This window comes from Balaenoptera ricei, chromosome 13, assembly GCF_028023285.1.
Source record: "Balaenoptera ricei isolate mBalRic1 chromosome 13, mBalRic1.hap2, whole genome shotgun sequence".
Taxonomy (NCBI): Eukaryota; Metazoa; Chordata; class Mammalia; order Artiodactyla; family Balaenopteridae; genus Balaenoptera; species Balaenoptera ricei.
This window is the reverse complement of record NC_082651.1, coordinates 63,621,383-63,634,175: the sequence shown is the minus strand read 5'-3', so window position 1 is coordinate 63,634,175 and position 12,793 is coordinate 63,621,383. Positions and strand designations below refer to the sequence as shown.

Sequence of the window (12,793 nt, the reverse complement as noted above, 5' to 3'; positions counted from 1 at the left end):
AATATTTTCTCCCATTTAGTAGGTTGTCTTTTCATTTTGTTGATGGTTTCCTTTGCTGTGCAAAAGCTTTTAAATTTAATTAGGTCCCATTTGTTTATTTTTGCTTTAGTTTCCTTTGCCTGAAGAGACACATCCAAAAAAATATTGCAGCAATTTATGTCAGAGAGTGTTCTGCCTATGTTTTGTTCTAGAAGCTTTATGGTTTCTCGTCTTACATTTAGGTCTTTAATCCATTGAGTTTATTTTTGTATATGATGTGGGAAAATGTTCTAATTTCATTCTTTCACATGTAGCTGCCCAGTTTTCCCAGCAGCACTTACTGACAAGACAGTCTTTTCCCCATTGTATATTCTTCCCTCCTTTGTTGTAGCTTAACTGACTGTAAGTGTGTGGGTTTGCTTCTGGGCTCTCTATTCTGTTCCATTAATCTGTGTGTCTGTTTTTGTGCCAGTACCATGCTGTTTTGATCACTATAGCTTTGTAGTATAGTCTGAAGTCAGGGAGAGTCATAATTCCGGCTTTGTTCTTTTATCTCAAGATTGCTTTGGCTATTCAGGGTCTTCTGTGCTTCCATATAAATTGTAGGATTATTTGTTCTAGTTATATGAAAAATGTCATGGGTATTTTCATAGGGGTTACATTAAATCTGTAGATTTCTTTGGGAAGTATGGACATTTTAACCATACTAACTCTTCCAAGCCATGAACGTGAAATATCTTTCCATCTCTTTGTATCACTTTCAATTTCCTTCATCAGTATTTTATAGTTTTCAGAGTATAGGCCTTTCACCTCCTTGGTTAAGTTTATTCCTGGGTATTTTATGCTTTTTGCTGTGATTTTAACTGAGATTGTCTTCTTGCTTTCTCTTTCTGACAGTTCATTATTAGAGTATAGAAAAGCAACAGATTTCTGTATATTAATCTTGTACCCTGCAACTTCACCAAATTCATTTATTAGTTCTAATAGTTTTTTTTTGGTGTCTTTGCTCATTTTTAAACCAGAATGTCCATTTCAATTGCATTATAAGAGAGCATGACTCATTTTTACCCTTTGATGCAAGAGTGTTGAAGCCATGCAGTTAGTGGTCAGTGTTTCTTGAAACTCCCTTGCAGCTTCACTCCCTGATAGCACTCTACTCTTCTGCATTGGCTGACCTTGGCCAGTACTGACTCATTGCCTACAGACTGGGGCAGAGTCACCATCTTCTCCTCGCCCCCTTCATTGTAGGGAAACTCTGGCATAGACTTATTTGACTTTGGGTTGCTCTGAAACTCCCCTACCATGTTGATTTCAAGCTTAGGCTTTAAACTTTCCCATTTAAATCACTGGATCCAGGTTTCCAGTTGAAAACATAAACAGTGCATTTTAAATGGTCCTGGACTGATACTCTGCAAGGTGGAGTGGCACTGGGGCACAATTTTTCTGTGGGGCATTTTGGCAATGCACCTCAAAAGACTTAGATATCTACATGCCCTTTCCTCAACAACTCCACTCTCTGACTAAAAGCAGGAAATGACTGAATATGCAGTATTAGTATTAGGTTATGTCCTTACAGTAGAATACTATGCAGCTATTTAAAATGATGTAGAGAATACATGATGGTGTGGAAAAGATTCACAATATACTTCCAAGGGAAAAAAAGAGTTCTGCTTTCTGCTAATGGCAGCCTAGGTTATTTGGATGATGAAACTTCCTACTGCAGACAACTACTAGAAATGAGAGTTGAAATATTAAAAGTAGACAAGAGCTTTTAAAAAGATATGAAATTGATGACAATAAGGAATATAAACCCCCCCCAAACCAAGAGATAGCAAGAAACCAGACAGGCAAATGGCCCAGTTTTGCTCAGAGGATGTATGCTGGTCCAGACTAAACTCAGCAGAGGAACAGAGCTGGGTTTGAGTGAACTTCAGAGCCCTAGAAGAATCCAGAGGCCAAAGCCTGGACCATCAATGTTGCTGATTTAATGGAAGTCCTACCAACAGGAATTGGAGGCCCTAAAAGGGGACTTCCTGAAAGCAAACCTACCACCTCACCCCAATGCTAGGGACTGCAAAAAGAGTTGTCCTGGTGCTAAGGAGAATTGGGTGAGGGGGAAGAAACACATCCTTGAGAGACTGTAACCGTGGGCTGGTTCCTTTCATGGATTCAGTCCAAATGCCCATCACTAGAGTGATCCAAGATTACATAAGCAGTGTATTTCAAGTGGCACCAAACTGGTAGCTCCCCTAAGTATTAGCAGAACCAAAAGCAAACCTTCTCTGAAGGAAAAAGGCTTTCATCTTAGGGAATTCATGAAAACAACCTTTCAGTGGGAACGAGCAACACACAGTCAAAGATAATCACACATCCAAGGAACCAAAATGAGTAAGGCCGAGTCAGATTTCAGAAATGTAAGCAATCATTAATTCATTCATGCATTCAACAAATATTAACCATCAGACACTGTTCTAGAGGCAAAGATGTAACAGTGAACAAAGCGGATAAGTATTCATGTCCTCATGAAGCTTCACTCTCACGGAAGGAGGCGGACAACAAATAATAAATGCAAAGTGCAAATAAATTATATAGTATACTGAGGGCTCTAGGTGCTATGGAAACAATGAAAGAGCAGGGTAGGAAGGTCAGGAGTGTCAGGTGGCCAATTTAAATGAGGCTCATTGAGAAGGTGACACTTGAACAAAGACTTGAAGGAGAGGGGGTAAGCCATGCAGATATCTGGGATAAGAGCATATGAAGGAAAATCCAGTGCAAAGACCCTGAGGTCAGAGTGGGAGTAGCAAATTCAAGAAGCAGCCAGGATGAGGTCAGTGGGGCAGGATGAGAGTGAGGGGAGACACAAGAGGTGAGGTCACAAATGAAGCCTATCCACCATCAACCTGTTGGCCCTGAAAACAGCCACTCAGAGATCACACCGACTATCACAAAGCCTGAACCCAGAGGTTCTCAATCAGGAGTGTTTTTTTGGTTTTTGTTTCCCCACTTCCTCAGGGGACATTTGGGCAATGTCTGGAGACAGTTTCAGTTGTTACAACTTGGAGGGGGGATTGCTAATTGGCATCTAATTATCCTGAAATGCTGCTAAACATCCTACAAATCACAGAACCGCCCCCTACCACAAAGAATTATCCTGACCCAAGAGTCAATAGTGCCAAGGGTGAGAAACCCTAAATTTGACATAAAATGGAGAAGTCAAAAAGGCAGTTGGATATACAAGTCTGGAGTTCAACAGAGAAGGCTGGGCAGGAGATATACATTCAGAAATCACAAACAAATAACTGGTGTTCAAAGCCTTGAGACTGAATCAGATCAGCGGGGAGTGAGTGTAGATGGGGAAGAGGTGTTGTGTGCCTGGTGCTCCAACAGGAAGAGGGCAGGGAAGAGGGGCTGAACCGGCCAAAAGGCTGAGAAGAGGAAAACAGGAATGAGGATTGAGGAGGAGGTGTCAGGGGTTTGGAAAGAGGGGAGATGTGAGAGAGAGCTACCCAGGAGAATGGGAGAGTAAACAGACTAGGGAAGTCCATTCTGGGCCCACAGGAGGTGAAGAATTTAAAATGAGACTAGTCATTTGGCTACACAGATGCAGGTTCAAAGTTCGAAGAGAGATTTGACCAGGGTTGTGGCTTTGCCAAACAAGTAAGATGAGCCATCAGGGGCCAGGGAATTGAGGGCGTGTGCAGGGAGTAACTCTAATGATTAACTTAAGCTTTGAAAGGAAGGAAAGCACTGAAAGTTGAGCGGCAATGAAAGGTGGTAGTATAAGCAGATAGGGTAGGGAGTCCCCAGAGAAAGAGAACCAGGCATGGCTTTCCTGACATAAGAGAAGCCATTTTTGGCCTAAGCCATTTTGTGATCTAAGCCTGGCCTCGGTAATTAATGATCTTAAGGGAAGTGAGGAAATGCAGGAACAGAGGAAAAGCAGTCAAGGAACAATAGGTCAGCGATAAAACAGAGTCCCAGTTCCTCCTCAAGGGATCTACGTAACAATTTGATACACGTCTTTGAGTTCTGCAGGAACTAAGGCCTCCACCCAGGTGGGGGATAGAAGGATGATGCTGATCCTCCTGACTTCAATCAACTAAAGCTTGGACTCTGTCGACCTTTGCCCTGATCCTACGCTGAATCCTCCTCTGCTCAAGCACCCTCATGAATATGCATGTACCTTTAGCTTTAGACTTGCCCAGTTTTGCTGTTGGGGAGACACTGCTTTGGGAAAGATACCTGTTTTCGCCTAACTGGCTGCAAGTAATAAATCCTTCCTCCTCCCGCTCTTTGGCTTAGTTGTATCTTTTGGTTCGACACCCACAAGGAGGCAAACTCATTTTTCAGGCAACAGTGGGATCAATGGATTGTAGACTGGGTGGGAAAAGAAGAATTGTTGAGATTGGGATACTAGAGTGGGTAAGGCAGAAGACCACGGGAGAGTGATCAGAGTGGGATGCATGCAACTGAAATTAAGGAGGGTTGAAATGAATGGTGTTGAAAAAAATTTAAGGAGTGAGGGCAGAAGTGCAGGAGAGTTCAAGAAACTGAGAAGCCAGATTGTTGGAAAATCATCATCTATGCGTGTACTGAAATTATGACAGGAGTAGTGGAAAGAGTGACAGGGTGCAAAGGGAGCTAAAATCATCCAGAAATAAGGTGCAGTAACACAGGGGTTACTGGGATGACTGCAACAGTGGGAAAAAGCAGGTCATAAAACTATATAATGGAGAGAAAAGGTCCCACTTCTGTACATATATTCTAAAATAAAAACATTATTTCTCTAATAAGAAAAAAAGTACTGTAAAATTTGTAGGTCTATATCAAATACTCTTTGGAAAGAGCCAGATATAGATGAGTACACACACATACACGTTCAAATGTGAATATAAATATATCTATGCACATATGATTCTTTGATATAGATTCTCCTCTTGAGTTACATGCTTCAGAACAAAGGTGTTAAAAATAGTAAAAACTTTCTTACAAATGAAGAACAGCACTAACAAAGTATAATGTGAATATTCTATTAAAAATTATGACACTTGAGAATGCTGTTCTATCTTAATAAATAACAATAATGTATACTGTATCTACCTCGAATTCCAATTATTATTTTACTGAGTTCTGCTATTAAAAAAACAGAATTATGAATTTTTTTCTCCTACTTCACTTCATACACACACTTTAATGCAAGCAGGATCATATGCCTAGATTCAAAAGACAGAACTATAAAGTTTCTAGAAGAAAGCATAGGAGAATATGTGTACAGCCTTAGAGTAGGCAGGGATTTCTTTTTTTTTTAATTAATTTTTATTGGAGTATAGTTGCTTTACCATAATTATGAATTTTATTGGTGACTAAACAGGGTTACATCTGAATAGCTCTCCTCTCGTGAATATATTATTATATGCCTTTGAAACAGAAAATTAGGAAAACATTTAATTCTTCCAGTTTCTGGAGCTCAAGCCTTTGTGGGAGGTAGGGAGAGAGAGGAGAAAGAAAGGAAAGAAACAGGAAAAGTGTGTTTTCAGAAGGTTTTTATCCATCCCTCTGGGTAAGCCACACTCTTTTGGTCTTTTAAAGCTTTAAATTTTGCCTAATACCAACCATCTATGTTTTCTCCTTTCAGCAGTGGGCCTGGGCCTACCCTTAGAAACCTCTAAAAGCCACAAGAGAGGAAGCAGAAGAGAAGTAAATGGTGAGGGAGGCTAACGAAGAATGATTTTGTATTGGAGGTGGCCAGAACGATTTCACACGTTGCCTGGTTACCTGATACCAAGTCATAAAAGTCTAATTTAGTGTTTGTATTCATCCACTGAACCAAACGGGATAAGATTTATCCCATGAACATTTATCATCCTGTCCTGTTTCAAAGCTATAATTTGCAAAGCTGCAGGAAGGGTTCACAGTTGGATACGACATGTGCTCGTCCTGCTGAAGACTTCTTGTCCACCCTACTAACCACACCCCTTCCATTTAATTCAACCTCCTGTGGCAATGCATCTTCTCAGGTTATCACCATATTATTATGATAAGGTGGTGAAGATTGATACTATTATTAGCTCCTTTATAAATGGGAGATATTAAGGCCCAAAGTCCCAAATAACAAAGTCCAAGTCCCAACTCTGGCCCTTGGGCAGGCCCCAGACAGTGCTCTGCCCCTCCCGTGAAACGCCTCCCTCAGATTCCACCCCCTGAAACACTGCCCCTCATTCAAGGCCAGAGGCGCAAGGTAGACTGGAAAAAGCATCAAACTGGGGCTCAGAAGCCCTCCGTTAAAAGTACTGCCTCCCCTCTTTATTAGCTATGTGCCTCAGAACCAGTTACTTTGTCTCTATTCACCTCAGTTTTCTCATCTGCAAAATGGGGATTAACATCCGTTTTGCCTATCTCAGAATGCCTGTGACGAACTACTAGGAGAATATATGTGGAAACTCACAGCAAACTGTTAAGAACCACACGAATGTCATATGTTATCCAAGGTCCAGTTTGAGTCCTACTCAATCCAGGGAGCTTTCCAGACTTTCAATCCCACCCCCTGGCATTTCCTCTTACACTATTTATCTCAGCACTTGATCTATGGGCTCTTGTGTTGTTATTTAAATATTTCCAAGTCAGGAACATCTTCCCTCAGAAGAGCCTAGCCCAGGGCTATAAGCAAGCAGTTCTCTGAATTCTCAATGTGATGCATGAACTGGTGGAGCTGAGAGTTCACCCTGACCCTCCTGGTACCAGGGTGCTCATTTCTACAAGAAATTCTTGCAAAAGCTTCCCTATGGTGTATAGTTATACTCACGCTCTAGTAAGAGGACTACTGACTGAAAGGCAAAGTTTTCTCTTTAAAAGAAGAGGGCACACCATATCAACTGCTTGGAGAGACCAGAAGCATGGCCCCATCACAGATAAGACCCCAAGTCAGGGGAATCCTGCCAACAGTTCCCAGCGAGGGAAAAAAAATTTCCCCATGTACTCACTTTAGGTTGAGGAGGTCTCACAGGGATACACCCTGCTGGATATATTTGCAAATGAGAAAGCCCTTTGTTTGATTTCTGGACGAAATAAGGCATTCTACAGGTTTTCAGTTTCTCCTGGGGAAGATACACTCTAAGTATAGAGAATATTTTCCTCGGGGCCTCTTGGTAGCTTTCCCATACAAAGGCAGCTGCTATTAGTGCTTTACCTGATCTCTGTAAACCAGCGTGCTGGGGTTTGACCGTGGTTTGTCCTTAAACGAGTAGGTGGCCACTTGCTTCTTTAACAAGTCCAAGAAGTCAGGAGGCATGTACTGGGGAAGGTCACTTAGTACCAGATCGTTTCTTTGCAGAAGAGGTGGTTTTTTCCTTCCTTCATTTTTAAAACTGTATGTTGCTATCACTGGATTTAATAGAGATTCTTCAATAAAAGTTTTCAAGTGGTAAGTGCCAGGATTAGGAGTGTTCTGTGGAGAATTGACATCATTTTTAAAGACAGTGTGTAAACTGGTTAACATCTCTTGAAGCATCATTCTTGCAAAGGTCACTCCTAAGTAGCATTTCTCTTTGTTTTACAGTTTAATAAGATTCTATCAAATAGAGTAAACACTCCCCCCAGAACAATATTTCAAGACAATCATGATGATTTCCTTTCTGAGACAATTGCTAAATAATAGCAAATGGGTTATGGCCATAGTTGAAGTTTTAACTTTTTAAAAAGTAGCTTCAGAGATACTTAAACTTGAGATTCAATTTGACTGTAAATGTCAGGCCTCTCATGAGACCCCCTCAGGATAAGCTTTGCGACTAAACAGAAGTTATCCTACTTCTGCTTAGTAGATACCACGTGTTTCTTTCTAGTCCTCAAGTGGGAAGCTAAAGGATAATAACACGAGACTGAGGATGAACTGGCAGAATACATGGCCTAATTAGTCCCATAAGAAGTTTGGTACTTTCAAATCACAACCACAGTATGGCTGAATGGCCAGACCTGACAGTTTAGTTGCTGCTGCTTTTGTGGCCATCTTCCCACTGAGCTAAGTTCTACCATTAAAATTAGTTCAATTCCAAGGAGGTTTTGGCTCCTGAGGCCCCTCTGTTATAGAAAGGTGTGAACAGAAAATATTTCTGCCATATAGAAACAATGTATCTTGAGAGGCGGATCTTCCAGTCATCTTTCTTTCGTATATTATGGTCTTGCTTTCATACATTGACCATGTTAACAAAAGTTATCATAGACTCTTACTTTTTATCTAAGTAAGATAAAAACCAAAATCAAACACATTTCCAGAATGCATGCTTTTTCTTCCTTGTGTAATCTCACCAAGGTCATAAACTAGGTTGACTTTATTAAGAGATCCTGTAAAACACCTGGATTCCTAGAGTTGTTTTACTTACAAGCTTTTACAGCATTCAAAATTTAAAGTTAGTTTCTCAGTCATATGCTGATACTAAAATTATAAATATGAAATAGGCCCATGTAGATTTGAACAACCATTGTTTTCTTAAAATTAAGTATTAGTGACTTAATCAGGTTAGACTGATTATAATACCAATAAGAATGAGAATACTTTGAATAGGAAAGGATGAAAATATACATACTGTTAATGCTATTCTCCACCATCCTTCTCTTTCAAAAGATGCCTTCCGGCTTGGTTTCTATTAATAAACATAAAATGTGCATATTCATTTTAGAAGTGATCCCTGGAAGTTAAATATCACTTATAAAACATGTACTTGAAGAAATGGATACCAGTACCAAACTGGTCAGCCTGAATTAAAATAAAAGCTACATAATGATAAATTTTGCCTGTAATATTTCCTTAAATTACTATTTTATGACCTTAAGTGCTTTTTAAACATCTAAATTCCCTTTGGGTAAATTAGAGTAATAAACATCCCCATCTCACAGAGATGTCATGAGAATAATTAGAGGTGACAAAATTTGGTGCTCTTAGGAAAAGAGTTGTATAAACCCAAAATTGTGTTAGTATAATTGTTATTAAGATTTATGGCTCAGGGAGCTCAAGGTAAAAATGTATAGTCAACAAATTAATGGGATATTGGGATACAAATTCCTGGCGATATGGCAAATGTTGAACACTGCCATTTCCTGGATTTACATATGCTATGACTTGGGCTTGAACTCCAGCTCAGCCATTGGCTAGGAGCACTAGGCAAGTTAACCCTCATGAACCTCAGCTTCCTCTTAGGAATACAAAAAAAGGCACCAGGCCTGGCATGAAAATAAGGCATTGTAAAACCTGTACCCACAACCAGGGCTCAGTAAGTGGCAGCTTTTATTTTTAACATCTCATCTGTCAAGTTACCAAGCAGATTATTTTGATAGTCTTCAGTTTCCAAGCCCGCTCTTGTCTTCCATAGTAAGTACTTTACACCCACTTATTATCCCATATTTGTTTCAGCTTCACTGTCAACAGAACACGGTTGTTTAGTTTTTTCCTTTTGTGCTATTTCCAGTAGGTAAGATCATTAAAATATTGAGTTCTACTTTCATTTAGAATACTTTTGTTATTACTATGAAATATAGGTTATCTCAAGCAACAAGGCATTAAAAATAATAAACAATCTAATCAGTCAACGGAGATAATTAATTATTCCTGTCTAGCAACTTATATCCACTTACAAGTACCCTTGGGCTTCAGTTTTACTATGAAATATAGGCATTTCTCTAAAAAAGCATTGTTTCATACGCACTGCTAAGTCTGACTTTCTTCCTATACATTCCCTTTATTAGATTTATGTTGAATCTTCTCTGTTGCACATTTATAGTCACAGAAATCAAACTTCAGGCAGGTCGAGACAGGCCTCCACCTCTACCTAGGACCACGGAAATGAGGTGGGAAGAAGGGAGAAGTAAACATGATACATCTAAAGGAAGGTAATTGGCGGCTGCTGTTCTGTTTTGCCCAAGACAGGTGATCTCAACTTCACCTATCTCCCACTTCCAATTCACTTCAGGGGTGAATCACTTTACACAAGACGGGCTAGACATCCCTTGCCCAAATTTATTTAAAAACTAAACAAAGATACTTTCAATTATTTTATAAATACTAAAGTAGGAAGCAGGGCAAAAACGTGTCCAATAGACTAAGGAAGGAAAAACGCATTCTCTCGGCAGACAGAGGGGAAAGTGAAAGAAATCTAATTACCCTATTAAAACAGTTGTCCAGTGCAATTAGCAGTAGGTAAGAGAGGGAAAAAACAACACAGAAAACAAAGGGCGAATGGGAAGGATAGGGGAGAGCGAGGGAAGAGGAGAGCAAACGAAGTGGCATTCAAATACCGATCGGGAAGAAAGGACGGCAGGTGCAGACGTGAAGGTAGGGAGAAGCGGAGGGGCGCCAGAGCCCGGGATTAGAGAGAGGTGGGACTTGGGGCGGAGCTCGGCGAGGGGGACGTTGTTGTGGAGGTGGGAGGGCAGGGAAGGAAGGCGGTACCGAGGCCGCCCCGCCTCGCTTCTTCCCTTACTGCGGCGGAGGCGATGGCCATGATTGTCTGGTCCATTGCTGCCGCCTCGCTCCCTAGGCCGAGGCTGGCGTCCGGTTGCCAGGAGGCGCCTCAGTCCGCCGGCTCCTGAGCGTGCGCAGGGCACCCGCCAGGTTCGTCTCCCGATGTGGGGGAAGGGAGGCGGGCACACGCTTGGAGGGCCCGCAGCAAGCCTCACGCAGAGGAAATGGGTCGAGACTGTCAGGCACATGCGTGGTAAGGAAACCTAGAGAGCGCGGGAGTCGCTAAGAGAGCCCTCGGCAAGTATCTGCGCCAAGGGAGACCTGCAAAGGCTAAAGCGCCCCAGGATCTCCATCAGCCCTTTCCCAAATCACCTCATGCTTGATACGCATACTTAAGATTTAAGGCAAAAATCAACCTCAGCACCCACTTTATTCATTTTTTGAATTTTATTTTTTTATACAGCAGGTTATTATCTATTTTATACATATTAGTGTATACATTGTCAATCCCAATCTCCCAATTCATCCCACCACCACCTCCACCCCTCCACCACTTTCCCCCTTTGGATAGCACCCACTTCCTAAGATTGTTTCTAAACTCCTCCAGATGGAAGTTCTGGGGGTGTCACTTTTGAGAAGTGGAGTGAGTACTAAACACAACAGGCTGTAAAACCACGGATTACCCTTTACCATCCGTATAGACCCTCTTCATTTTCAACCTCTTGGCTGTAGCTTCTCAACCTATAAACATTACCATCTTTAAAAACAAACGTCCCCTTAAGCGTAACAGTTCCATTTTATGGAGTATCTGCTGTGTTCCAGATATTTCACATATATTTAATCCTCAAAACGACCCTGTGAAGTAGGTATTAATTCCATTTATGAACAAGGAAACAAGCTTCCTTGGACAGTTTAGCACAGCTTACTCTGCATCACACAGAAGTGGCAGAGCCAGAGTTCAAATCCAGGGGTCTGACTCCAGTGCCCCATTGTCCACTACACCACGGAGTTTCTACTTCCGTTCACAAACTTTCAAGAGTAATGTGGATTCAATTCTTTCCTCACCCCCACCCCCATACTTTCCTAAAACCATCTTAATCTGACATGTGCAGGCAACTTTCAGTTAAACTTGCATTTAGTAACTAAGCCAGCCAGTTATCTAGTTGCCAAATCCAATGGGGATTTTTCAGGCTCTTAGCAAACTTGACCTCTATTTGTCATCATTGCATTGATTATTCCTCTCCCTGGCTGCATTTGCTGATTTATTGTGCCTCTTTGTCTATATGGAGGTGATAATATATTGGTACCTACACGGGGTGATTAGCTTGAGTGAAATGTCTGGAACCACATCTGGCACAATGCATTCAAAACATATAATCACTGCCTTTAGGACAAAAGCAAAATTTACAAATTTACAATCCAGTCTCACCTCATTAGAACCTCATGATCTGATGTATACTTGCAAATCCCAAACATGCCATCTTCACACTTCTATTGTCTCTTCTACTGTCTCATATGCTAGCCCTTCTGCTTGAAATGCTATTCTCTTCTTCAATGGCCTGGCAAACCTCAAGGGTCAGCTCCTCTAAGTCCTCCTAGGCCTAATCCCTCATACCCCAAAGGACCCTGTTCCTCTCTTTATTGCAGGACTCATTGTGACAAATCATGTCTCCCCTAATTTTAAACATATCCAGAACACAGGTTTTTGTCTTAATTCTCAGCCCTTTGAACACAGGAAGAATTGAATACTTGTTAAGTTTTCCTTTTATAAATAAAACCAGAGGATGGACTACAGAAGTGGTTTTCAAAAACTAATGTGCAGATACCAGGAAATAACGTTAAAATAAAGATTCAGATTGAGATTCTAGGGCAGGGCCTAACCTTCCGCATCTCTAACAAGCTCTCACAGGTGACTCTGTGGGTGACTTTTTGAGTAGCAAGACACAGGAGGACGCCATTACATTTCTCTTGAAATACTGGGATTCTGAATTCATTTAACACAGCCTTAAAAATAGCAGGAAAAACGGGGAGGGGAGGAGCCAGGCACCAGGTTTGAAATCAAAAACTGAAATAGTAAGACCAAGAGACAAGTAAAAAACAAAACTTTCACAAAACTGATACAGCCAGTCCGTCACTGTGCCTCATTTCATTTTCTTATTTTGGCTCAGCCTGTAAAACTGGCTCAGCAGACTAGGGACTGGTACCCTAGAGACTGAATATGATGAAAGGTACAGAGAAGTCCAGAAACCCATGCAAGGTGTGAAATATAAGGAAACACCTAGATGAGAAAATAGTTTTGGGTATCGCAAAAATAGAAACAGCATGGGTAAATGATTTCAAGGACTTTACCAATAAAACAGACTA

The 12,793-nt window shown here is 41.1% G+C and overlaps 1 protein-coding gene across 3 annotated transcripts in view; it reads right to left on the bottom strand.

Annotated features, from left to right (window-relative positions):
* STPG4 (sperm-tail PG-rich repeat containing 4) overlaps positions 1-10,532 on the bottom strand; it is a 60,818-nt gene extending 50,286 nt beyond the window's left edge. For all 3 annotated transcript variants that reach the window (XM_059943407.1, XM_059943406.1, XM_059943408.1), the window contains exons 1-3: positions 10,449-10,532; positions 8,559-8,615; positions 7,166-7,423 (exon numbers count right to left, since the gene is read on the bottom strand). In XM_059943407.1, coding sequence (XP_059799390.1) covers positions 7,166-7,423; positions 8,559-8,615; positions 10,449-10,484 — 351 coding nt within the window. In that variant the 5' untranslated portion in view covers positions 10,485-10,532. The remainder of the gene's footprint in view (positions 1-7,165; positions 7,424-8,558; positions 8,616-10,448) is intronic.
* Between the last annotated feature and the right edge of the window lie 2,261 nt (positions 10,533-12,793).